We start from the raw sequence: 26,906 nt of genomic DNA on the forward strand, positions 1-26,906 counted from the left end.
TTCAACATCGTGTTAGAAAACAAATACCTAGTTTTCAATATTTTATCTAAGTTGACGTACCCTTCCCGGTTATTCGAAGGGTCAATTTCAGAAGCAAAGCCGAAAATATAGAACGTTTCGAGGAAACTGTATATTTCAGCTGTTGCCTCAGAATAAATTCTGGCCACCATTGCCCGTATTTTCGCTTGGAAATTCAGATTCCAGACATCCTGAGACGTTCTCTGAATTTTAGACAAATATTTTCATGAATCGAAAGTAGGAACTATTTGTCTATCCCTCTCGGAACACTATGAAAATATTTGAATATTCTAAAGGACGTTTTACACTGAATTATTTGTTATTCAAAATTTGTCTCGAATGTACGAAGGAAATTTCAGTTGTTTTTATCTTAGTTTTTGGTTTCATTTAAAGAAAAACAAATTATCTTTTACAATTTAAATTCTTTATTACTCTATTAATTGAATTTACCTGAAACAAGTTCCGGATTCTCTTCCCATCTAATCCAAACTGTGAAGTAATCAAGATTTACACTTCTTGTTCTTCGTCCCACACCAAAGTATCGATCGTTAGGGAAAAGGCAATCATCCATCGATTGCACGGCAATTTGCTTAAGTGCGAGGGTGCGGGTGCGTTCTAAATGTAAAATAAAGGACGTAAATCAACGAGGAAAACTGCGTTGACGGACGTAGTTTTTTCAATTTAGTAATCGCAACGTCACCGACGGTTTATACCCTAACAAATAACTACATTAAATCATTTTCGAACGAAAGAATGGTCTCATTTTTATTCAGAATCAATTTTAAGTTTTTTTTTTTAATCAAAATAAAAATAACTTTAGCACCATATTAAATCGAGCATTAACCAGAGTTTCTTATTAATATTCCAGGAGGAGGAAATTTAGTCCCGCCGGGTACTGAACCGTTTGTGGGTTTGGAAAAGCGTAAACAGGGAAATGCGCGTTTCATGTACAATAATAAAAGCCCCATTTTCCCGAGGTTTCCTTTTTTCCATAGAACAGTCGCTTGTTTGCTCGAAAACGTTATATTCCACAAAACTATTATCGTTACACGACCATAAAAGTATTATTGCAACCTATATACTCAAATATTAATGTATTTCTTTTTAAAAGAATATTAATGTAAGTTTAACGTTTCCATACCAAAATTAATTTAGAATTAACCAAGAAAGTGATAATTACAAAACTAATTTAATCTTAATACATATTTTGATTAAGCCAAAAGCAAGCTTTAGCAAATTAACGCAGCAAGCAATTTCATTTAGACTCTTCGGAATATAATTAACAATAAATTTCATGTACTATCGTAACAAACTACTTAGTTGAGAGTGTCTCGAATAATTTAGTATCGTTCAAAACCCTTTCCTAACAATGTCACATTGATTAAATTAGTTCCCTTACGCCCCACTCGTTATCTAAATTGAAATTAATAAAAGCCTATTTTGTAATTGGTTTGGATTTGTTCTTTGGTAATTACAAGAATTAATCATGAACTCAAACAGGAAAATGGGTTTCTATAAGCTTTCAATCAACAAACATTTCGTACGATTTATACGGAATTTATACGAGCTTTTAGATATGTCACAACACGTCACATTGTATATTGGCAGCGATTTCAGCGCGGGAAATGCTTTTCGTATACAAAGCGGAACACTATGTCTTCTGAGTTTACTCGTATTTCTCACGTGAAGGTAAACGCTTTGTTCAGTCGCTACCGTTATCTACGAATTTATGTCCAAATGTGTCGGAAGTGGCGTTATGTGCAAACTGCGAGGTGCTTTTCGCGTCATTTAAAACTCGCAACTTGCTTCTTGCTGTTTTACGTACAAAATCTTTAAGAAAGATTACCAACCTATATTATGATAAAATATTATTTTAAGATATTATAGGAGAATTAATTTATATTGTTAATTTGTTACAATCAAATGTATCCCAACTTTAGATACTTTCTGTAATCATATGGAACGTCATTGAATATTAGAACTCGCCAGGAATCATTCCTTGGTAGAAAATATTTTAAAAGGAATTGAACATAAATTAGGATAACACAAGAAGCATGTCAGTGTTAAGTCCCTACTTAAATTTCTTTCAGTACAGAAAATCAGTTTCTCACCTGTACCGTTTTCTTTTGTGGGCGCACATGATTACAGCCAAAAATAATTGCAACCTAAGTTCAATAAACTTTTGTAGTTAATGTTTAACCCAGCAACTAGAAGACAGATGAGGTGGCGGAGAAAAAGTAAAACGTTAGTGCTTCAATACAGGAAGAAGCAAGGAAGAGATATGAAGAGGTGTGTAGAGCAAAGCAAGAGGGAAGAGGCAGACATCCTTAACATAAGGTGAAAGTAAGGTATGGAAATATATAAACAGAAAGCGAAGGAAGCGGGAGGAAATAAGTAGCAAGATATCCCCGAGTAGTGGAAAAGAGATTTTATGCAATTGTTGGAAGGCTACGACGACCAGAACAGGAGGAATGTAAAGATGAGAGTCGGAATAAAAGGTACAGGGGAAATCGAGATGGATGAATTGAAGCAACAGAGATTAATCCAGCAACTACAAGAGTTTTTCTGCTTTGACCAACCTGATTTGGTCCAATTATACTTTTTCATTTTGCATTATTTTGTCATAATCTTTCTTCCTCTTTTCAGGAATTAATAAGCTCTTCTAATGTTTTATCATATTCATCATTGCAAGATTTGTGACTAAACAAATATCTCAAATTAATCATAAATATCTCGACCTCTTAGCTAAATCATTTGACGTAATGATGTAAAAAAGGTTTGTAGATTAGTAGAGCAATGTAAGATTATTAAAAACGAATCTACACGTAGTCTTGGAAGCTTTGGTACGAAAACAAATTCATGATTGAGATGATCCTCTTGTTGACGAACTGGGTAATAAATCGCAGTCTACATACCTTCCTAACATACAGGCATGTATGAACTCTGTCATTGAATAGAAAATGTTGTCCAATGTCTTTCCAATGTTTCCCCAGAAATGTTCAAGATCTTTAATAATTTTCGTGATCATCTATATTGAACGACTTGTTTATATTCTATGTCAATATAAAACATTTATTGAGAAAGTTGACAACATTATGAGAAAGTATTGTTGAAATGTCTTGAAATTTATGTCAGTACTTCCATTCCAAGATCTATTGAAAGGAATTGAAATATTATGGCATCATCTGGTTAATTTACAAAAAGCTTTTGGGGATATACTTTCTATATATTTTATGATAATATCTTACGAGTACAGGGTGGTTCAAATTCGATGTCCGAATAGACTAACTCGGAAACTATAAGAGTTGGAAAAAAAGTAGCTTACATGTCATGATCTCGTTTTTCGAGAAACTGCTAATGCCGAAAACCTCATAGCGCTATCGTCTTTTGTTTTTCCGCTAGAGGCCAAAATTGAAAATATCGTAAAACCAATAAGTGCAATTATCTTGGTTATTATTATAGGTGGAGTATTATAACTACGACATTATATGGACACTTTTTCACAGAGAATTTCATGACATAGTCAAAAAAAATGTTTCGGTTTTAGATTTTGAGATATCATGAGAATTTTCGTTTTTTTAAATGGAAACAACCACTGATTATTCGCTTATTAAATTCGTTATTTTTTTCTGATTACAAAAATATAGGGTTTGACAGGTCTATTTCTTATTGTTTTAGAATAAAGCTAAAAAAAAACTTTTTTTATAAAATTTCCATCTAGTGTCGTCGAGGAAATTAAATTTACAGTTTCCTGTAAGTTACGGGGCGGTAGGTAAAATCTAAAAAGTTAACAATTAAATACGAAGATAACTTCTGGTATTTAAAAACAAATAATTTTTTAATATGTATCATTCTAACATGTCAAACTTTTCGTAATTGATCTTAAAAACAGGATTTTTAAAGTGACACTTCAGAAAATTGTTGAATACAAACAAATGTTGCTATGTTTATTTGAATTTAAAAAAAAAACCTATGAGCGCCATCTATCGATAATTTATTAAGTCATTTAAAAATAATATTAAATCTTAATAAAAAATGTGAAATAATGCAATCTATTCCAACTTTTGTGTAAAACATATATAAATTAAACAGTTCAACAAATATATTTGTTTCAAATATCAGAAATATGTTTTTTTAATCTTTAGTTATAGAACCGTAATTTACAGGAAACTGTAAATTTAATTTCTTCCACGACACTAAAAGAAAAGTTTATTTTTAGTTTTATTCTAAAGCAATAAGAAATAGACCTGTCAAATCCTATATTTTTGTAATCAGAAAAAAATATCGAATTTTTTAAGCGAATAATCAGTGGTTGTTTCTATTTAAAAAAACTAAAATTGTGATAATATCTCAAAATCTAAAACCGACAAAATTCTTTTGACTACGTCATCAAATTCTCTGTAAAAAAGTGTCCATATAATGTCTTAGTTATAATACTCCACCTATAATAATAACCAAGATAATTACATTTGCGGGTTTTACGATATTTTCAATTTTGGCCTCTAGCGGAAAAACAAAAGACGATAGCGCTATGAGGTTTTCGGCATTAGCAGTTTCTCGAAAAACGAGATCATGACATGTCAGCTACTTTTCTTCTAACTCTTATAGTTTTCGAGTTAGCCTATTCGGACATCGAATTTGAACCACCCTGTACATGTGCGTTGTGTTAAGAATATTTTCATGTACTGTAAAAAATCAAAATCTTGTGAATAATACTTGTGTTTGTTAGATTAAATTATTAATCAGAAAACTGTACTAAACCTAATTTGATACAATAATTTTATAATAATTTTATATTTTTTGTTTTAGATCAAAATGGGAACGGAATTAAACCATTCGAAACGTACAATGTGGAAGGGTGCGTTATTTCAAAATCCAATCGCCGAAGAGGTACTATGGCGTTATTGATTCGTCGGATATTAGGTGATGTACAGGTAAGTTTATTAAAAAGTAAGAAAAAATTGATTGGTTTGCGCGATTTACTTTGTGCGATTCACTGTGTGCGCTTTTCGCCATTAATCGAATTGACTTTTAATCTTATCGGAACCTTTACGATTACGTCTTTATGGTCCGTCGGTTACTAAAACGTATCGTTTAAAACCGCAACAGCAAACGGGGCGAAACAGACGAGTCTCGGCCTTAAAACGATATACCAATACACTTCGGAATTGGATAAAATCAACAGGAAACGTCTGCGGAGGCTTTGATCAGCGAATCGATTGGCGTTCCGCAAACCGTCTGTGAAACGAATACGTCAGTCTACAATTAATCGTGGTTTCTATTGATTTCCGGGACGTAATAAACTATTTAGTATTTTAGACAACATCTATACATTATGAGGTCCCTGAAACATCCTTGACATGAAGTTATTTTAACTTATGATTTTCAACTAAATATAGGTAACGTTATTGATTTAAAAAGTAATTTAAATTACTTTATGATATACTTAAAACTAATTTATGAGTTGCATGCATAACTTTATAAAGCCTTTAATAAATTAACACCACGTTAAAATGTAAACAGTAATATGCAAAGTTGATTAATTCCATTAAAAATGCTGTTGCTTTTTAAGAGTTATAAATTTTTAGATGACCATCGCAGAAAACCCTCCGGTTGTCCTGGTTGAATGACGTCAAGCGTAACGAAGATAACCAGAATTTTCATTTATTCGCGTTGTTTTTACAACCCGGCTTACCGTAAAATTCAATTTTGCAGTACGGTGTTTTCCAACTACTAAAACTTGCAATGGCAAGTAATCAAAATAGTTCGTGTTTTTTATGTATTACAATCACTGCAGAAGATTATTTTAATTGGGTAATATAAATGTTTAAGGACTACATATTTACATGAACTAAAAAGAAATTTCGATTATTAAAAACTATTAAATATAGATCCTGCTGAAGATGATATAAAATTAGTGAAACTTAACTTAATTCAATTTAAGTAACAAATTCAATTTGTTGTCAGTTCAAAGGTGCAAAAAGGTTGGTTACTGCAGTTGTCGGAATTAAAATTTACTGAGCAATTTTCAGGTAGGAAAACGTTGGTGCATCGCTCGTTTACCGGACGATGAAATCACCCTACATTACCGGCTCAACCGAAACAATGCAGGAATATAAATTGGACCTTGTATAACGCCGCAATAGCCACACAATTACTACGACCATATAAACTACCTACTTTAATTTTCCCCGTAGTTTTATCCGTTCCACATAAAATTATTTTAAATTCAGAAACCCTGTTTTAGTAAATAGACAAGTTTTAATAAATAAAAATTTAATATCGGGATATTTGCTGATTAAAGTTATTATAGGCGAAGTAAAAAAAAATATAAGATGAGCTTTACTTTTTGTATTTTATGATATTAAATTTGAAATCGATTTCAATATTGGTACACTGTATCTGAGGCGGATTAATAAAGCCTGGGCATATAAAACACAAGGGTTTTCTCGTTCCAGTTGGATTACGTGACAGAAACTGATGTCATAACGATAATCCCGGATATAGGTATTTCGATCCGCTCATCTAAAAGCGATATTAGTTTATAAATCCCATCCAGTATTGTTGTTGTGGTCGTTTATTTCAAAAATATTCCAATACCGAAAAAGGTTTATTGAGTTACAGTATTTATTGAAATTCAAATTTAGTTGTTTAAATTAAAAAAAAAACAAAAATTATTGTTAATTTATAACAAATGGTCAAATACTATCAGTTACATTGTATTTACAGAATCCGGTAAAATGATGAGGTTAATAAACTGGTTCAAGTAAATGCTGTCTTAAATTAACATTTTTCAACTTAGTATAACATAATCAAACGGTAAAAGAAATCATAAAAGTACATTGCACAGAAGAAGGAGTGTGACACTAAATCTTTGCAATGAAATAAGTAAACTCGTAAGATCGATGACAGTAGGTATAGGGCGCGCCAAAAATTTAGTATATAATATAACAACAGTTCGGAAATACTCAATATCATAAACATAAACTGTTTAGAATAATTTTAATTGCGTAAAGAGAATTTTCATTAAACATATAGGTAAAGAAGTAATGTTTTTCTGTTTATATTCTTCTTCTTTAATTAATACCAAGTCTTATGTTTTCTGTTATAAATTATTAAGCCTCTTGAGATGTATAGTTTTCATACCATGTCTTCCAGAAAGACACTTCGTTGTGATAACCCAACCCAACTCGAAACCCATCTAGAACCCAACCCAAACACATCCAGAACTCAACCCAACTTTTTTTCTTCTTATTGTTAGCGCCTGGCGTTGGTAGATAATGGAAAAGATTCTTCGGCCGGAAGTGTGAGAGTATTAATTTTAATATCCCACTAAAAACTCCCCTCATTTCCTCTCCGGAACCATCAAATTAGCATATCTTCAGAGAACTCAAAACCTGCTCTGTTGACTGCTCCCTCGTAGTTTTTTGACGCTCATCGGGATGTTGAGCGGTTGGAGTTCAATAGAAACCCCCTCTTTCTAAGCATTACTCCTCTTCCTGCCCTCTCACCCCGTTACTGGGACGTTGACATCACCCTCTCCATATGACAAGGACAATAAAACAAGCAAATAAAAAGTTCCCTCTATATTTTCAGAATTTTAACATATGTTTAGTGACTAACCTGGGTGGGAGGGGTTTGCCCACGGTTTTGCCCTCCAATCCTTGTGCCGTTCGCTTCCATTTGGAATTCCACCTGTTCCTTATATTTCATTATACGTCTGAACATATTCGTGACAGCATCCCAGTTAGATTCTGACTTCAACTCATCCCGCATTCCTGTCTAAGATCTTCAAATTCCTCACATCTAAACAACGTGTGCTCGGCAGTATCGAGCTTCCAGTAGAATCAACAAGCTTCCGATATGGAACCTGTCGATAGTCTTCAGGTATCTTCCAAAGATAGCATATCCTCTTTATTAACCCATGCTATTAGGTTATGCCATTGCACCTTGTAATTTTTGCCTCTTTCGTGTAGTGCATTTCTTTCTTCCACCAGGAGGTCAGTTGGTGGCATTCTCGCAATTATTTCCACCGCTACCGCCAACAACCCAACCCAACGTAGTCCAACCGAACCAAATGGAACCAAGTCATGCTTATATTTTTTTCCCAGAAAAACTGAAAATAATAAACAATTTCGAGATCATAATTTTTCGAGAAACGTAAACATTAATTAATAATTGAATAGTTTCAATTTCACCGATCCAATTTAAAATTACCCATCAAGGAATTTGATGAGTAAAAACTCATTTATCGATTACACGTTAGATTTAATAAGTAATGATAGAAAATGTCTTTTTATCCGATGCACATTTCATGCATTTAAATTATTTATAAGGAGGTTACTCGGTACTCTCCCTCGACTATATAACGTAATCTCCTGTATGTTGCCGTCGCGGTTCTGGCAGGTGGAGAGCATTGGAAAAGAAGGGTTGGAACGAACGGTATAAAGATAAATGGTCGGTTTGCATGCACGGCCACGTCTAGACTGCTTAGCACAGCGTTTCCAGTTTTAACAAGCGTGTTCGAATCGCCACTTCCACCCATTTTCCCTAGACCTTTTGACTTGCTGATTTTATAGGGCTGTTAAACACGAATTTTCACATTTCAGCTTTTTTAACCAATTCTTTTAGAAATCTATAATACTAGCCATAATACTAGTTTTGAGGATATCTCAAAATTTATTAGTTTGTCTTTGATTCAAATCTCTTGAAAAGTCATAATATAAAAGACAGCTTTTAATGGCTTAAGAAACGTTTTTAAGAGGGTTGGAAAATGCAAATCAATTCCATAAATTACCAGACTAATTTAGTCGCAATGTTCAATTCAACGGCGGCAAAAAGAAAATTGAGAACCAAGTCCCGAGTCGACGTTTCACACTTGGAGTTATTACTAATTACTGGTCGCGTTAAAATTTTAATTAAACCGGTTGACACGTGAGATTCGGTTATTTAAAATTTCAACTCAGCTCGTTTAGTCAGTTTGGCCCTTTTAGCGGATTGTATTTTCGAAAATACCTGAGGTAGACAACAATGCGGCGGCGCGAATTGGACTTTTCAATTAATCCCCACAATCAAATCCATTGCGGCGATAATTGCCAACGGAATTTACGTTATTTAGAGGTGCAATTCCAACAATACACGCACCACCTGATGTTTTTAGCCGTTCGTTGATCCCCGAGATAGAAAGGAATTCGATTAAATAGATAGATGTTTATTTACGCGGAATAACTCTTTATATTTTCGTTAATACGTCTTGTATTAAAAACAATTTTTAATTAAATTTTTCTTTTCATTCATCAATAAAGTTATTATTTACTTAATACGCGTTGTACATTCATTATCACGAAGTATACTGAACTAATTACATCAACTGTCAATGCACAAAAGAGATAACGATATTTACAAACCACTCACAAAGTGTGCACGCGTTCTTCACAAACATCCAATTTCAAATCAACCAAAAAGATAACGATATTTTGTATAATTTTAATCTCTATTTTCAATTTCTCACAAAAATTTTACTATGAAATTTATTTATTACAGACAAAAGTTCGCAAAATGGTAGAAGAACACTCAACAAATTTAAAAACACAAATCGAATCCGAATATTCACCGTTAAACGCAATGCACGTTTCAGCAAGTTTAAAATCATCGACCGATGCAATGCACGACGTTACCGAATACATATCGGTAATCAAGTCGAACGATATCGATAACCAGCAAATGGGGATAATGATGAGTGAGAAACCGATCGTCGATGACGGAACGGACGTATCATCGTCGACGAAGAAATTGGGTAGCAAAAGTAGTACGAGGCCGAGTTCGATAGAATCGAAACGGAGCAAATCATTGTGTAACACAAGTTCCGTCGATTCGCAAGAAGATCCAAAGACTAAAAAGGACGTTAAAAAATCACAATCAAATCCGATCAAATGTGATGGTGATCCGATCGAGGATGATGGTGACGCGAAAGTGAAGTGCGACGAACTTGATATGAAAGTGATGGAAAAATCTAGTCCTGTTGAAAGTCTTGCTAGTGATTTTCTTAGTGTTGGTAGAAATGATTCACCCAAACCATCTACTAGTCAAGGAGATAATGGTAAGATAATGCATTAATAATTCATTAGTTTAGTTTCAATTTTACTTTTTATCATTGTACAAATCCATACCATCCGTTTTCTGAAAATCGTGTCATATCCGGTGGAAACAATAGCGAACAAAGCCACTTTGAGTGAGCGAGCTCAACATCATTACTTCCCAAGGAGACCAAAGAAAAAAGTGGTAAATAGACCGAAACCGATAGCATTGGATGAGGGGTGTATAGATGTGTGCGTGGTTGTAGAGAAGGAAGACGCCTTCGTTTCAGTACCATTCGTGTGCCATTTACCCGAGGGCCTAATTTCCTGAACAACTTGGCCCGTTAGGATTAAGGACTGAAAGCTCGTGCTATTGGGGAAATGGGGTTGAAACTGTACTCGCCTTCGCGACTTCGTCGTCCTTCGTCCCACATCAGGCTTTTGCCGTACGAAACTCGAAGTTTAACGGCGGTTATTATCGGAAAGTCATTAAAGTTGCTCTAAATTGTTATTTATAGTTATAGTGCGTTGCCATTTTCCTGCTGCACTTCTTGTTTCTAAGCGATTTCCTCTAATTGCTAAGTACCATGATATTACCACTTTATAAAGACGAAATGTTCTTATAATAGATAATATAAAAGCGTTACTACTAAGTTTATTTTTTAAAATTTTTATGTTGAAACCTATCAAGTTGGAAGAAATCCAATCTCGTTAACTTCGCACATGAGCAACGATGTAGAAAGAATAAGTCCTTTTGTTAACACGTTTATAAATGTTTTTGCCAACTTCCTCAACTACTTTAGAGTTAACCTCGTAAAGTTAACTCTTATATTTTACATTCCTCAAATTACTATTTAAGTCATCTTCAAAGGTTGATATGAACAGATAATATTTTCTATTACTTATGTAATTATTAATTTCAGAATCTCCATCTCCAAGATCTCCACGAAGCTCAGATGGTGCTGTAACAAAAGACGAACTGGCAATTTTAGCTATTCCATCGAACAGTTCGACAAGAACTAATGGAGCAATAAGACGATTGCGCCTGGAAAACGAGAAACTCCAGGCCGAGGTGACGAGATTAAGAAGATTGGTGGTTTCTGGGGCGTTGTCACTCCTTAATGAGAAAAAACTGGCTGCCGCCGCAACAACCGCAAGCACAATTTCCCCGAACGCCACCGTTGCCACACCTTCCGTAGGTTCTACGGAAACCGGAAATGCAGAATCGCCTGTTAAAGTACAGGCCCTTCAAATTGAATTACAACTAACCAAAGAAGCACTTTTAAGTAAGTTTTAATAACGTTTTTTAATGTAAGTTCAAATTAAATCAAATGTTTCTGGTTCTAAGTCTAGTGTTAGCTCTAGTTTTTGTTGTTATTCAGCGCTAGGTTGTTGTATAGTTGTATTGAACTAACACTAGACCTAGAACTAGAAACAGTCGGGTTTAGCCGTCTTAAGAGACGTGCGGCTAAATCCGAATGTTTTTAGTTCTAATTTTGCACTAGAACTAACACAAGACCTAGAACTAGAATCATTCGGGTTTAGCCGTCTTGAGAGACGTGCGGCTAAATCCGAATGTTTTTAGTTCTAGGTCTAGTGTAAATTCTAGTTTTAGTTGTTATTCAGCTAAAACTAAATCTAACAAAATTTTTCATATAACGGATACACCCTTCCCCATATTAATCCGTTACATCGTGGTTTACTGTATATTACTTTTTATGGTAGTAAATTTTCAGATATATCATGCCAAGTATTTGTTTTTAAATTTAGCCCGCAATATACATTAAATTTCTGTACATATTCCAGTCACGAATTAGATAGCAAGACATGCAGTGTGTTTGTAATAAAGTCATAGAGTCACATATTTATAATAACACCTGCTGACTTTGGCAACAATGCATTTTGTGGTTTCGTTTAAATGTATGCATAATTATGAACAGAGACATTAAATGTTTCACTTTTTAAATTTTTTATTAAAAACTGTCATTTCGCGGTTAATTAAATCTCATATTAAATAATCAGGACGTAATTACGCTTAATTATTAAATTTGAAAATCACATTTTCAAACAATAAATAAACAATATGTATCAATCAAGTTTTGACATTATTCTGCGATTGAAAATAAATATGTTTTATTGTATTTCTAGCTTTGAAGTCGGATAGAAGACGTCTGAAAGCTGAAAAGTTTGAACTACTCAATCAAATGAAGCAGTTATATGACACTTTGGAGGACAAAGAGAAGGAGCTACGAGATTTTATTAGAAATTATGAGCAGGTAAGCTTTCCTCTTCATTTCTCCCCCCTTTTCATTTTGTGGCCAAACTTGTTACGCTGGATTCAAATAAAACAAAAGACCACACTGGGTTAGGTTACTGAGAAAACTTGGAAAGTTCATTCACAGTTTGTGGATTAATTTTAACTTTGGTTCTTCACGTTATTGAATTGGAAACAAATATATATCAAAAATTTTCGGTTGGATAATTATAGTGGTAATAAATGACTCGGATGCATGATAAATGATCTCTCCTATATCAAAATGTATTGCTCTTACGTTTAGTAATTAATCATTTGTAACATGGTTAGTCATTAACGATGTTGCTTATCAATTTACGACTTAGGTAAACTCCGATAAATACAATTAACGTGATAAAATTTTTAAATGTAGATATATTCAAAGCTTTGTGGTATTTGATTCCATTATAATTCCGAACTCGTCGGATTAATTTCAATAATTAGCCCCATAACTTCACTAAAAACCATCCACCTCTATTCCAAAAACTTTTCCTCTCCAATGTCCCCGGAAAATGGGAGAAAAAGTGAAAAAAGTTCTCGGCGACGAGAGAAAACTTCCGATCGCATCCGGAGTACGAGGATTTTAATTGAATTCCGAGTCGTAAAAACTTTTCAAACGTTCAAGTCTAATTTACAGTCATTTCATTGTTGAAATTATCTCATCTGCTGGTTTTCCATTTAATTTTCCTTTATTTTAAATTTCATTTCATTAAAAATTTTAAATAAATTAAAAGTAAATAACAAAATTTTTTTACCTCATTAGAACGGAATTCAAATATAACGGACAAAGTGTCTGTAGACGCACGACTAAATCCGAAACTTTGTAGTTCTAGAGCTAATGTTAGTTCTAATGATATTACTACACTGTGGCTAGAACTAACACTAAACCTAGGACTAGAATCATTCGGGTTGGGTTGGGCACGTTTGTGCGGCTAAACCCGGATGTTTCTAGTTCTAGGTCATGTGTTAGTTCTAGTGATAGTTCTAGTTTTAATTGTTATACACCGCTGACGTCACGAACGGGCCTTCAAGCTGTATAAGTGTTCCCAAGATGTAACAGTCCTCTTAGATTCTATTATCCTTAGTATATATAGAACCACGTAGACTAAACGCAACGGTGTGGATAGCTGACGGAATTTGTGTGCATTAAAATTATTCATTCAAACAGACTTTTGGCTATAACGAACACTCCCTTCCCCGTATTAATCCGTTATATCAAATTTTTGCTGTTTTTTAGTAGTTTGAACAAAGTTAAATACCGTTAAACATCCCTCGGACAGAAGGATTTTGTCTTCTCGGAACCCCGAAATCGGATTACTGACTATTACGGATGTTACACCTAACAATTCTACTCTGGACTGGATAAAAGGGGGATTTAAACCACTTTATTTTTGAAATCCGATTTGCGTGTTTATTAAAAACACACAAAATCAATTATTCTAGAATTAACACAAAATGTGGATGGAAAATTTTTTTATCTACGAATTGCTCCCGTTGGAGGCATATATTGAATAATGCATCAAAATCCACCCCGCCTGGGTAAATAATATCGACCTTTGCGATTAAATATATCCTTCACGTCGTGGAAGGTCGATAGTTTGCATAAGCTCTATCATCAAAACCCGGGTCACAATTGATGCTATTTGGATCGTAGGGAACGCTATCAGAGTTCGTGCTATATGGGATAGTAAATTTAAGCGTCTCTCGACGATGCGACGCGACGCGCCCTCCTATATTCAAAAACCACGTTCGATATGTGACGCGGAAACGAAGGGGACGTCAATAATAAATTTTCTATAATTTGCGGAGGTCGTAAAAGAGCACGGCATCCGCACCGTTTGCGTTCCCGTGGATGAAAATTATGGCCTCGTTCCAAACCTTTCCCCTTAATATTGATAATTAAAATCGCACGGCAGCAACGTCCACGTTTTGGAAGAAAAATATCGTCCGAGTGAATTATCGGACTTGGAAAATTGGAATTTTCCCAAGTTACAACCAGGTGCAATTTACTGGAAATTATGAAAGGGTGGAGAATGAGTTTATGAATTAATAAAATGAATGTCCGTCTCGTTGTTTCAGTACTAATTAAATTTGAATATGAAACATATTTTCTTATATCTCGTCTTACCAAACGAATACAGAACGCAAAAAGTATCCCTTTTGGAATTTGAACGCTACTAAGATGGATTACGTGGAACGCATTTACAATTGTAAGTCGATGGAGGTCCCCCTCCACCTCAAGATATCTATTCATGGAAATGGATGCGGTGACTGTTGGTGACCTAGTTGGAACGGGTTGGGTGGGTGCACGTTACCTTATATACGGGGATCGTTTGTATTTCATATACTTTTTCCTTTTTCACACACAACGTTAAACGCGTTTCAACGAGAAAGCACCGCGATAAGTTTTCGAAACATATTCGTGACGATATATTGGAAACTAGTGAAAGGCTACTTCCTTTTATCGATTATGTGCGTCAAAAAAGTTCAACTCAACCTTTATTAACCTTTAACGATTTTCTTTTAACGGCGAATGAAAAGTACGAATACAACCGTTTTTATTGAGAAAAGCGGGATAGTAGAAAGACGAGTAGAGGTAGTAAAAGCCAGTAAAAACAATTTGACGAGCTTTGCGACGAGCCAATGAAAAACATCAGAGCCACATAAAGCTTTCTAGTACACGGATCTACTCAACAAATTAGTTTTCGTTTGATACTCGACATCAACCTCCTGTAGCCAATTATCTTGGAAAATTACGCCTTACTGAAAAGATAAAATTATAGTTTGGAAACTTTACAAAATTGAAACATCAAATTAATCACCTCAACGAAAGTTTAAATTCGTCAACATCGTTAATTTAATTCTAACATTTAATAATCTTTTTTTTAGATATTTGTATATTTACTTTAAATTATGGTAAAAGATAAATGTTATGATGGTTTAATTAATATGCCAATCAAAGTCAGCTTTAACTTTAAAACGGTGTGTTTAAAATTGAGTGTACATTTTAAAATTTCACCGACAACATCGTAAATTAAAAGGGCGGGTTTATGTGGTAATGTACTTACCTCGAGGGGCCTTCTTGTCTTTATTATTTACGTCGAGGTTTGGTCAACTTATTTATAAATGGGACTAAAAAGTTCTCCGCGTTGGCTAAAATTAAAATTAAATACAAAATATACCAAATACAAATAAAAACGAACCTCATTATTTAGACATGAAAAATCGACTATGTCCACCATAAACTAGAGTAAACGACCTTCGTGTTAGCAAATTCTTAACTAAAAGCATGTAACCCCGTGGTCGCGTAATATACAGCGTGTCCCGTATCTTCCGCATCAGAGCATTATACGGTTGTAGAATACATTATTCTGAAGCGATCTTTCTAATAAAATTTTTTCGAAATGTTTATAATAACCGCACGGGAACTGTTTAACGACGACCAATAACGGACAACTTTGATTCATCGAAAAAGTTTATTTCTCTTTCCATGACGAATTTATTGGTGAGTACACGTGGGAAACAAGTTATCATGGGCGTAGCGGACCGGCCGAGGGTGGCACCGATTACCTGAGTCTGATTTGCGATCTGCTGATTGGACGAAAAACAGTTCCTTTAAACAGTTCCCGTGCGGTTATTATAAACATTTCGAAAAAATTTTATTAGAAAGATCGCTTCAGAATAATGTATCCTACAACCGTATAATGCTCTGATGCGGAAGATACGGGACACGCTGTATATCGTGAAGTTTTATTTGAACGGGTCGTGTCGTTGGAAAAGAGAAGATAAACTTCGCTTCGTGTTACCACAGCTTCGAACAATTAGTTCTCGACGTCGAATGAATCATCTCGAGTTTGACGAAGTTGCTCGTTATTCAAGCGAAGAGCTAGAGCAAGAGGGAGGATATTAAAACGTGTCTTTTTGCAATACCACCAAAATCCTCATCCTAAACTTGCAACGATCCGCGTTGACTGTAATTGATGGCACAAAGTTTTCCTTCGGTAATTAACAGATAACATGTTCGTATTCAATTTGAACTACCTAAAAACAAGGTTCATTCATCAATTAGCTTTCTAATATTTTTGAAAATTAATATATGAGAATTCAAACATCTACAAGAAGTTTTGGCATTTGTAAAGAGTCATATACGGTAAATTAATTAATATTTCTAGTTCTAGATCTATTATCTGTTCTAGTGTTAGTTTTAGTTGTTATTTAGCGTTATATTGTTGTATATTTTTCATTAAATTAAAACTAGAAAGTTTCTGGTGTTTAAGCCATACGGAGAGAGAGGGATTCCGGCGAATCCGACTGGTGTGTGTTCCAGACTGGACGTCGCACCTTTATTTTACCTACATAAATATAATAAAGGTGCGACGTCCAGTCTGAAACACACATCAGCACGAATAGTAACAGTTGTGGTTGTAGAAAAATTGCAATCTGCAATATTTTGAGGCTCATATCGATTTAGCCTTCCACATTAAAAAAGTCCTGAATATATAATACCAGAGACTGTGCTTAGCTCCACTTCATCAATTAACTTAATAGAACAAATTTAACTATTTCGTAGATGAAATTTTTATTACATAAAATGAATTGTATTGTATTACTTTATTCCCTTAATTTTTTTTTACAAATAACAAATACATTTCAACCTTCACGTAGATACACGTTTGATACTCTTGTCAGTTACAAATCACGAATTCACAAAGCACCATTTCCGCTATAAACTTTATGAACTGAACCCTATAAAGGGCCCATTCGAACAATTTTTCGTTTTTATCTTTTTTTGGGCACGTTTCGGGTTTACCGCCGATTTGCAATACTGCTCGATCAATACCTACGCCGAGGAAAAGTCTGTGTAAATGAATAGGGTATTAACAAAGTAGGACAGTGGGTGTCGCGTACTCACGATGGATTGTGAAAATTTTCATATAAATTAGTTCCGTCACCGGCATGCGGTGGAAAACCGCCTCCTCCAAATGCCGCCTTCTGGAGGTTCGGAAGCCTCGACGTTTTTCCATTTCTCATTACTCATTTCCTGAGGCGATGGGAAAAAAACTAAAAAAAAGTGAAAGAAAAGAAAATAAAACTTTAAAAAGAATTGCTCGCATTCCGATGTTGTCGAGAATTTATATCTTGACAGTAATATTTTCTAGAAAGAATTTCTTTATTTAAATCTAAATAAATTATTTTGACAGCAATATATTAACAAGGAGGTGTTCTAATTAATAGTTTGTTGATCAATTGAATTAATTTTTAGAGAATTGTTTTAAACCGTTAAAAAATAAAATTCTAAAATTTTCCGATCTTATCTAGTGAATGTAGAAAAGAAGCCTTTCTCATCTCATTAACATATTGCATCAAATTTAAGATAATATGTTTGAAGAAGGCTAACCAAGTGCTACGAGAACCATTTTGTCAAGAGTAAAAGGCACGATACGCTCAAGTTCGTTCTTTTTCGTCGGTTATGTTTGAATAAGGCCTGAGGCAAATAAGGGGAAGCAAACTAAGGACCCTCCAGTTTATAAACAACAGGTTGTGTGAAGATATTTTTTTGTAAGCCTTTGACGTAACATCCACCAGCTAATTTGAATATAAAAAGAATTCCTTCAATTTTAACAAAATCAAATAAACCATTTTCTTTTTATTTTTAGAGGATGAGAGACAACGAAACATCTTTACAACAACTTTCAACGGAACGCGAAGAAAGAGAACGCGAACGATGGAGTCTTCTACGTCACGCAAGAGACGAGGCGGAAAGAAGTCTTTCGTTGGCAGCTCAACTCAACGCCAAAGAACTTCAACTTCAACACGCCCAAGAGCAATTACACGACGTGAGTAATTCTTCGTAAGAAAAAAAAACGCGCTTCCCTCTGCACTTCACACGGTGTCGTTAAGATGCTATTTAGCGGCTGTAAAACTCATGACGAACGACGAAAGCGGTAGCGAAGAGTAAATAATAGTCGATTTTTAACAGTTTGGATTACAGCCAGAGGAAAAGCGATGTCTCTGAAAACGGTGAAGCGACGACAAGCTTTACACCGAGTTCTGAACCGTAAATAAGAGTTAAAATCGCATTTGGAGAAGGACTCGGTGAGGGTTGAATAGAGAGCCTTAAAAGTTCGTAAATATTGTGTTAAAACCGTGGAGAGGTCTCTTTTTCTCTACAAGATTTATTATGGCTTTGGACAATTTCATTAATAGATGTTAAGATTTTTAAGTTGAGATTTGAGTAACTTCAGTATTGCTTTCGTTGAAATCAAATCATAACAGAAACACTTTTTTTTATATATATTAATACTTTGCTATCTCATTCACACTTGAAAAAAAAGCTAAAACACGTGTACAGTGAATTTCACTTAAAATGCAATATACAAAAATATATTTCCATAGAAACCAGGGCGTACCTACTTACTTTGTCCCACATAAAATGTCTAGTGTTAGTTCTAGTTTAAACTACCACTATCACTAGAGCTAACACAAGACCTGGAACTAGAATCATTCGGGTTTAGCCGTCTTGAGAGACGTGCGGCTAAATCCGAATGTTTCTAGTTCTCGGTCTATTGTTAGTTCTAGCATTGCACTAGCACTTTCACTAGAACTAACATAAGACCTAGAACTAGAATCATTCGGGTTTAGCCGTCTTGAGAGACGTGCGGCTAAATCCGAATGTTTCTAGTTCTCGGTCTAGTGTTAGTTCTAGTATTGCACTAGCACTATCACTAGAACTAACACAAAACTAGAACATCACTAGAATCATTCGGGTTTACCTGCGCGTCTTTTAAGATTGCCGAAAACTCAGTGTTATCATAAGGACGTCACATTTTTCCAAGAAAAACATTTCCTTTGCAAAACTAGCCAATGCCTATACTATTAAGCTATATTACATTTTATGTGGGGCAGTGCAAGTGCATAGTAGTTTCATAACTATGGTTATTGCAGTCATATATTGCGAGTTATATGAAATTCCCAGTAATTAGTACAAAACATTTTTCACTCACGAACACACGTCTCTCGACGCTTTCATTTCGCAGGCAAACAGCGCAAACATTTACGAATCTTTAGTGTACGGTGTATGTGATTTGCGAAAAAATACGCAGGCGAGAAGACAGCTCGCGTCGAGCGGTTGCCTTTCAGATCAAGAATCGGTGGCCTCGATGCCCAGGCACAGCTTGAATGGTGGCGGAGGAGGCGGTGGAGGTGCTGTAACCCCCGGTTCCGGAGGTTACCCAACTTCAGCGGCGGCCGGAACTCACGTTGGTCTTGGTGGTTTGGCTGGACTTGGTCTTTTACCCGGTGATCGAGGAAGTTGCAGTGCGGATAGCGGAGTTCGAGTTAGTTCCGATCGTGAGAGTGCGGCAACTTCCATCGGTGGAAACTTGTCGGATTCGACGATCGACGGTACGCCGACGATTACGATCGACGGAAATAACGTGGTGGACGTCGATACCATTTCCATAGTGTCTTCCATTCCTCCACCTCATATGTATCAATGTAAGATTAATTCCATTTTTTTTTTTGAAAACTCAAATTTTTGTTTTAATTTACCAAAATGAATATATCAAGAGTTTTCTTTAGAAATTACATTAGTTAATCCGACCTTAGCTCATTTCTTTTTCTAAATTTATTATGTGGGTTGTCTTTTAATTCTTCAGTGATCCACCTCGGTAATATTTGTCGATAGAGTAGATTTAGTGTAGTTTTTTATGGGAAAGAAAATAAAAAATAAATGTACAGGATGCAATATCTTAATTAAAATTACCTCAAAGAAATCAATGCTCAAATTTGTTACATCCTGTATATTACGAATGTTTGTTATAATTTTCAATGTTCTCCTCATTATTGCAAAAATCTTCTCAAACATTAAAAACATTGAAAATTATGAATCCCAAATAACACACTAATCATTTTTAACACAAAAACACTTTTTCATATTATAAAAATTTCTTAACCAAACATAAATTAATGTTAATTATGATGAAACATATTAATTTTTGTAGCCGTATCAAATAAAGACTGCAGCCCAACTTTATCACCATCAATAGCGTCGTCGTTCTGTAAATCAATGGGTTCGGCGGTGTTATCAAGGTAAATATCACAATGATATAGTAGTGTATTGTAGAAGGGGCTTTGACTTATAAGAAATATCTTAAGAAATCCTTAGAAACCTTCTAAAAAATCTGGGAAATACTGCAAAAATCCTTAATAATCCAGAACTATCTCAGAAGGAATTCCAAAAACCATTACAAAAGTCAGACAACACTTGGAATTCTTCTAGAAATCCTTCTAAATCCTAGAATTAATTAGAACTTGTTAAAAATCCTTTGAAACAGATTGAAATCGTTATAAAACCTCAGAATATACTGATGTATAAACGTCTGGCAAGGGATCGGCTTCTCATTGTAGGAATTTTCAGCAAAACTATTCCTAACGATAGTTTCTACTATCATCTTTTCGCACATACCAATGCTTCTAGTCACTAGACTACTGAAACTTAACAAAAAGAAGTTTTTTCGCCCTGTATAAGAGGGGATATAGTTGTCTACAATCAAATTTTGTTAAACTTGACCCATCTTTTTCTAAAAAAGTCCAACAAAGAAAAAATGGGAAATTCGAATCGAATATTTCGGACTAAAATAAAATTTTAGTATTGATTATAGAAAAATATACTTGAAAAATTGTACTGTGACACTTGATGCTTTCCAGGTCTGTGGAGCAGCTGAGTTCGCCGTTAGATCCGGAGCCGGTGAATTTAGGTCGTCGTGCTAAAAACAGCCATAATAGACCAGGGGGTGGACGAGGCGGCACTTGGGGCAGCATATCGCGCGTATTCGCACGATCTCGTAATCGGAACAAATCTCAATCATTACAGGACAACAGTAAGTGTGTATGCACAACAGGCAAAGTTAATTCATAAAAACGTATTTTAAGATTTTTTAATTTTTTTTTCTTATTTTAATTTTATTGTAATAAAGAATCAGATATTTTACTTTAATAGTGATATTACAAAGACCTTGCCTAGTTAGTGCAAAATCATTTTCAATTCATCTTCTTGTTGTTTTTTTGGCGTTCACAACATACAAAAAAAAACTGCCATCGCGTCCATCTGTGTGCTAGGTGAAAGCAATTTAGAAGCGTATCGTAATTGGTCTCCTTTAACAGAAGAGGGCTATGCCGAGAAGTTGAGGTTGCTTAGGGAGGCATCTTCCATTCCGATGGAGCGATGGAGAGCGCCAACGGTCGTCGCCTGGCTGGAGGTCGCGCTGGGAATGCCGCAATATGGTGCAAGATGTGCCGAAAATATCAAAAGTGGAAAGGTAATAATTAACAAAAAAATAATAACAACAAACGATTGATTTTAATATTTAATGAGTGTCTTTTTGCTACAAGGTTTTATTGGAATTGAGTGATTTTGAGTTAGAATGTGGATTAGGTATCACACATCCAATGCACAGGAAAAAATTGAGATTGGCTATTGAAGAACATCGACATCCCGAATTGATTCGTTATAGTTGTATTGCCCAATTGGGACATACTTGGGTTTCAAGTGAATGGTTACCTGATTTAGGATTGTCACAGGTAAATATCTCAAAAATAAAAAAATGCAAAGAAAATTAAGTTTTTTTTGTAGTATTCTGATGCATTTGCTGCAAATTTAGTGGATGCTCGAATGTTAGAACACCTCAGCAAAAAAGAATTGGAAAAATATTTAGGTGTAACAAGAAAATTTCATCAAGCTTCGGTAGTTCATGGCATTCATTTGTTACGAATTATGAAATATGATAGACAAGTAAAAAAGTTATTTCTTGAAATAATAATCATAATTAATATTACCAAATTTAAGGCTTTAGCTGTAAGAAGACATCAATGCGAAAATATGGATACTGATCCGTTAGTCTGGACCAATCAACGTTTTATTAGATGGGCTAGAAATATTGATTTAGGAGAATATGCAGACAATCTAAAAGGTAACTAAAACATTTTTACTTTTTATTGCATATAATCTTTTTATTTTATATTAGATAGTGGTGTTCATGGTGGATTAGTAGTTTTGGAACCATCTTTTAATGGGGATACAATGGCAACGGCACTCGGGATCCCAACAAGTAAAAATATCATTAGACGTCATTTGACAGCCGAATTAGAAGCTTTGATACTGCCAGCAAGATATGTTATTTTCTGCCAAATGGAAGAATTCCAGTTGGAAGCGGCAAGAGTTGCTACAAAACATCATAAAACCGGCAAGGCCAAAAACAATAATTATTAAACAATAATTATCATTTTTTTATTATAATATGGTTTCGTTGTGATATTTCAAAAATAGGTAGCAATATTAACTAGATTTTATTTGTTATAATTTTATACATTTAATTATAATTTTACTCAAAGCGGGTTATTACAAAAAAAAACATATTTATTTTTGTTATCTACTTTAAATTTCGAAATAAAATCTGATACTTCAAAGAAAAATTAATACAAAATTATTCGGCAATATTAAAATTATATCCAATATTAAAAAAACACAGTTATCATAAAAATCAATTAAAAAAGTTACTACGCTATTAATTAATTAATAAAATTGATTAAAACGAAGAATCAGATGTTGTGTATTTACTAGTCTAATTATATATATGTATATGATAATTATAAACGATACCTGTAACATAAACCAAATATTTTATTTATACCTCTGAACGATTTTAAGATGTCGGAACTGTACTAAACGGAACTGTTAGTTTATCTATTACTTTTATACCCCCAAAAATCAAAAAAAAATCGAGGTTAAAACCTAAAAGCAGACATTTTTTTATTATTTATGTTCTATTTTTGATTCATAACATTATATTGTGATAAGAATAAAAACGTGATTTGTTAAGATTACGCAACAATAAAAATAAATATAACAAAGTCAAAAAGCACAAAGAAAAAATTGTACGAAATCTTTACAAATTAGTTGTTATTGAAATTTTTTTGTATTAAGCACTTTTCGGCTATCTTCCCCATATCTATTTCATGTGATACGTGTGATTGATGTTAACATGAGATGATCACATTCCAAAACAAATATATATATTAAATAAAAACGGTCGTAACACAATACGTTTAATAATCCCGTGACCATCTATTGCTAATTGATACCTTTTGTTCATTTATTTATGCTTTTAAATGTAACTTTTTCGATTTTATTTTCTACAGGAAATATATTTGTCAAACTCAAAACTATTTATCGACTTTTATTACTCTACGTTTTACGGTATGTATTGCTTGCTGTTTTTATTGTGTTATTTATATTATTCAAAATTAGCGGTAATGTTGTGACCACAAATGCAGATGCAAATGGTAAAATAGCATTGTGTACATTTTCCAGCCACTACAATAAACAGAAGTCTGTTCGGCGTTACTTATCAAGTGATTTGATTATTGAATAATTATCAAAAAGTGATATTTATGGGATAGAACGTTTCAAAGAAGACATTTTTCTGGGGAATGTACGTATGTAGTTTCATGTGGGGGTGAATTCCTTCACAGCACTTAGGCCCCAGCGGACTATTGAAGCATTATTAAAAAGTTCTTTTTCAGTGCCATTCTCTTTACTTCCTCATTGTTTCTTCCCCTCAGCTGATTCGCACTCTTGATACAGTCCAGCCACTTCTTTCTGAATCCCTTTTCCATTCTCCTTTAGTCTCTATAATCCTCTTATCATTCTTATGGATCACGTGCCTATACCAGCATTGTTCTGTATAGTTGTCTATCCTTAGTTCCTCTCTTGTAGTTGTATTTCTGTCTCTACCCCTTCTGGTCTTGCTAAAATTCGGCTTATGTACCTCATTTCTGCAGCCATCACTTTGCTTTTGTGCCAGGTTATTGCTAAACACTTCTGTAATAATGTTCATAAAATAAGAAAAAACTTATTTAAATTTTTATTTAAAAAAACCATTTGTACATTTTAAAAAGTATTGCAAAAAATGGCACTATAAAGAGGCAAGATACGTATACTACAAACTAATTTTGTACTAAATTTAAATATACTACATTTTGACATATAAAATGTATCATAAAGTTTAAACATTAATCATAATTACATAAATATTGACACAAAATCCTGTTTGTAAATAATAAATAATATAATTATTATTTTAAATAATGATTTAAAATGGCACTACATCAATTGATATACAATTCTACTGAATGAATATAATAAAAATTGCATTTTTTAATGTATTAAATTCTTTTTATCCATACTCAGAAGTTATGGATAAGCTAAATTCTCCTGGCTTTATAATTGTTTGATGATACCACACTCTTGTATCAATTAAAACTAAAAATAAAGAAACTAAACATTTCATAACTCATAATATTGTTGTTAATTCATACCAGCATCACCAGGGTTAACAATAAATGATAAGGTTTCACAAATACTGTCACACTCTGGGGAAGGTTTCAATATCCACTTTTTAGATCCTTTAAGTTGAGCCTGCCACATAAGACGGCTTATAAAATCCAACTAAAAAACAATTCTCTCTCAAATAATATTAAAATAATGTTTTTTAGATTAAAATTTACATGCATTGTTGCGCCATCATCATATCCCATAAAAACATACTCTTTTGATGGGATTTCACAATCCTCAGGCAAGAAATGTGGCTTTGGATAATATTTTCTCATTTCTTGTAAAATTTGATTGTGGCAATTTCCCCTAAAAATATAAAAATTATAATTTATTTCTTTTTTTTTTATCTTTTTTTAACTCACCATCCAACATACCAAGATTTCTCTCCTTTATCATTATTTATTCGAGACTCGCTCATAGAAAAAACATCACGTAAACAAATAAAATTTGATTTGAAATGAAGAAATTGACATTCTTCATCCACACTTTTATAACCACCTTCTGTATTTTCATAAAGATTTTTAAAAAATATAAAATTAAATATGTTAATAGCTGGCCAATGTAAAACTGCTTCTCTGACTATTACAGGCTTTGAAGTGTAAGCGTAAGGTGCAAATTCATTTCTTGAAACATTTTTTAAAATTATTGGCTTGCTTACGTTCAAACAATAATTACAATCAGAAATAGGACGAGTAGCCTCCCAAATAATATAGTTATTTGGGATTATACATCTTACCCCCGCAAAATAATTTAATAAATTATTGTATAAGTTAATTTGGTATAAAATACATATAAAGGTGAATAAAATTGGTAGGAAACACCAAAAATAATTTGATGATTTTTGAAGCAATTTCGTAGGGTTTTTAAAACATTCATCCTCTAAATCGTTAACAGATACACCAAGTTTTAAAAATGTATTGTTTAAATTTACAAATTCTTGTTTAATTTGTATTAATTTTGATTTTTTTATATGTTTCATATTGCACCATTTTTTAGGTTATGTTTACAAAGAATAGCTGTCATTGCGTTTGTCATTTCTGGTGCTATATGGATATAAAACAAAAAAAAAATTGTTATTTTTATATATATATTAATTTTATAGTTTAAAATATGTATTTGTTGATGTACTATTTGTTTTTAATTTAAATTCATTTTTTTAAATAGATTAAATATATATTTTTTGATTATATCTTTTTCTGTTGGCACTCCTTCATATTTGCATCTAATTTCACATCGATTCCCTAAAACACTCCGTAAATTCCGGTTCGTTATCTAATTTCTTGCATTTTTGAGTAAATTCTTTTAAAGCTCACCTAAAAATATGTCGCATCCAAGTTCCCCTCAATCTCCGGCTCGTACTTTATCGATACCGAGCCCAATAATCACTCGAAGAACAAGAACTGCTTCAACGTGCGTTTAATAATAATAACCACTTAATTATCTAACTTAATTAATTTCTTTAATTTTTAGGTCGGAAAGAATATTGAAAACACCCGAATTAGATGGCGAAATCAAGAGTTTTTGCAGAGAAAAGGGACATGGTTTTATAACACCTTTGGATGGTGCAAACGATGTTTTTGTACATATTTCCGAGTAAGTTATTTTGTAATGATTTAAAATTAGAATCATTTATTTTTGTTGTAGTGTTGAAGGGGAATATGTACCATTACCTAAGGATAGCGTAAAATACCGTTTGTGCCCCATTCCGCCAAAATACGAAAAGTTTCAAGCAGTACATGTGCGTATTATTAATTTAAAACCGGAATTGCATCAAAAGTGGGAGTCTTAAGATGCCAAACATAACAAATTCATTTTCTCATAAGGATATGTAAAGTTCTATCTTTTTTTAGGGATAATTTTTAACTTTCATTTAAAACATACAATAAGTAATATTTAAAATCTTAGTTAACATTTACAATTAGCACAACATTTACTTCATTTGTAATCTATTTTCGGTTCCTGTATTACATTTTTAATATAAGTGTTTTAAATATATTACATTTAAGCATTTAATTAGTACTGGTAATGGTAATAATCTGCATTTATATTATGTATTGTGCTAATTACATTGTAAAATATATAATTTCAAGTGTTTGACTCCTTTATTTCTATATAAAAGCATGAA

At 33.4% G+C, this 26,906-nt stretch overlaps 3 protein-coding genes and 1 long non-coding RNA gene across 9 annotated transcripts in view; 2 read left to right on the forward strand and 2 right to left on the reverse strand.

Moving 5' to 3' along the window:
• Nucleotides 1–23,613, forward strand: part of LOC111426880 (liprin protein kazrin) — a 45,785-nt gene extending 22,172 nt beyond the window's left edge. For 2 of the 5 annotated variants that reach the window (XM_023061726.2, XM_023061722.2), the window contains exons 2-14: nucleotides 4,828–4,952; nucleotides 9,562–10,117; nucleotides 11,018–11,380; nucleotides 12,243–12,370; nucleotides 18,045–18,224; nucleotides 19,425–19,884; nucleotides 20,391–20,478; nucleotides 21,097–21,269; nucleotides 21,508–21,707; nucleotides 21,781–21,969; nucleotides 22,022–22,180; nucleotides 22,235–22,358; nucleotides 22,413–23,613. In XM_023061726.2, coding sequence (XP_022917494.1) covers nucleotides 4,914–4,952; nucleotides 9,562–10,117; nucleotides 11,018–11,380; nucleotides 12,243–12,370; nucleotides 18,045–18,224; nucleotides 19,425–19,884; nucleotides 20,391–20,478; nucleotides 21,097–21,269; nucleotides 21,508–21,707; nucleotides 21,781–21,969; nucleotides 22,022–22,180; nucleotides 22,235–22,358; nucleotides 22,413–22,657 — 2,904 coding nt within the window. In that variant the 5' untranslated portion in view covers nucleotides 4,828–4,913 and the 3' untranslated portion in view covers nucleotides 22,658–23,613. The remainder of the gene's footprint in view (nucleotides 1–4,827; nucleotides 4,953–9,561; nucleotides 10,118–11,017; nucleotides 11,381–12,242; nucleotides 12,371–18,044; nucleotides 18,225–19,424; nucleotides 19,885–20,390; nucleotides 20,479–21,096; nucleotides 21,270–21,507; nucleotides 21,708–21,780; nucleotides 21,970–22,021; nucleotides 22,181–22,234; nucleotides 22,359–22,412) is intronic. The other 3 variants (XM_023061723.2, XM_023061725.2, XM_023061724.2) reach the window with 3 other exon arrangements.
• On the reverse strand, nucleotides 6,355–9,685 carry LOC111426881 (uncharacterized). Of its 2 annotated transcripts, none has more exons than XR_011639688.1 (2): nucleotides 9,433–9,685; nucleotides 6,355–8,134 (listed from the first exon to the last, which is right to left on the reverse strand). It is a non-coding gene; the product is annotated as an uncharacterized lncRNA (long non-coding RNA). The 2 variants fall into 2 exon arrangements; XR_002707882.2 differs by lacking the exon at nucleotides 9,433–9,685 and adding an exon at nucleotides 9,034–9,421.
• A 685-nt stretch (nucleotides 23,614–24,298) lies between the features above and the next one.
• Nucleotides 24,299–25,802, reverse strand: LOC111426855 (uncharacterized). Its single transcript, XM_023061671.2, has 4 exons — nucleotides 25,144–25,802; nucleotides 24,955–25,087; nucleotides 24,766–24,895; nucleotides 24,299–24,709 (listed from the first exon to the last, which is right to left on the reverse strand). The coding sequence occupies exons 1-4, from the start codon at nucleotides 25,758–25,760 to the stop codon at nucleotides 24,624–24,626; spliced, it is 966 nt and encodes a 321-aa protein (XP_022917439.2). The 5' UTR covers nucleotides 25,761–25,802; the 3' UTR covers nucleotides 24,299–24,623.
• A 185-nt stretch (nucleotides 25,803–25,987) lies between these two features.
• LOC111426847 (cold shock domain-containing protein CG9705) lies at nucleotides 25,988–26,873 on the forward strand. The gene is made up of 3 exons (XM_023061657.2): nucleotides 25,988–26,191; nucleotides 26,252–26,374; nucleotides 26,426–26,873. The coding sequence occupies exons 1-3, from the start codon at nucleotides 26,103–26,105 to the stop codon at nucleotides 26,568–26,570; spliced, it is 357 nt and encodes a 118-aa protein (XP_022917425.1). The 5' UTR covers nucleotides 25,988–26,102; the 3' UTR covers nucleotides 26,571–26,873.
• The last annotated feature ends 33 nt before the right edge of the window (nucleotides 26,874–26,906 follow it).

The sequence above is a fragment of the Onthophagus taurus genome, chromosome 2, assembly GCF_036711975.1.
Source record: "Onthophagus taurus isolate NC chromosome 2, IU_Otau_3.0, whole genome shotgun sequence".
NCBI lineage: Eukaryota > Metazoa > Arthropoda > Insecta > Coleoptera > Scarabaeidae > Onthophagus > Onthophagus taurus.

What these genes read in the sequence shown, in the direction of transcription:
- LOC111426855 (XM_023061671.2), bottom strand. Translation starts at nt 25,760, where the DNA reads ATGAAACATATAAAAAAATCAAAATTAATACAAATTAAACAAGAATTT. An exon ending in ATGATGGCGCAACAATGCAT is followed by an intron (nt 24,896 to 24,954) that starts GTAAATTTTAAT and finishes ATTGTTTTTTAG; the next exon opens with TTGGATTTTATAAGCCGTCT. An exon ending in TGTTAACCCTGGTGATGCTG is followed by an intron (nt 24,710 to 24,765) that starts GTATGAATTAAC and finishes CTTTATTTTTAG; the next exon opens with TTTTAATTGATACAAGAGTG.
- LOC111426847 (XM_023061657.2), top strand. Translation starts at nt 26,103, where the DNA reads ATGTCGCATCCAAGTTCCCCTCAATCTCCGGCTCGTACTTTATCGATA. An exon ending in AGAACAAGAACTGCTTCAAC is followed by an intron (nt 26,192 to 26,251) that starts GTGCGTTTAATA and finishes TTTAATTTTTAG; the next exon opens with GTCGGAAAGAATATTGAAAA. An exon ending in GTTTTTGTACATATTTCCGA is followed by an intron (nt 26,375 to 26,425) that starts GTAAGTTATTTT and finishes TTTTTGTTGTAG; the next exon opens with TGTTGAAGGGGAATATGTAC.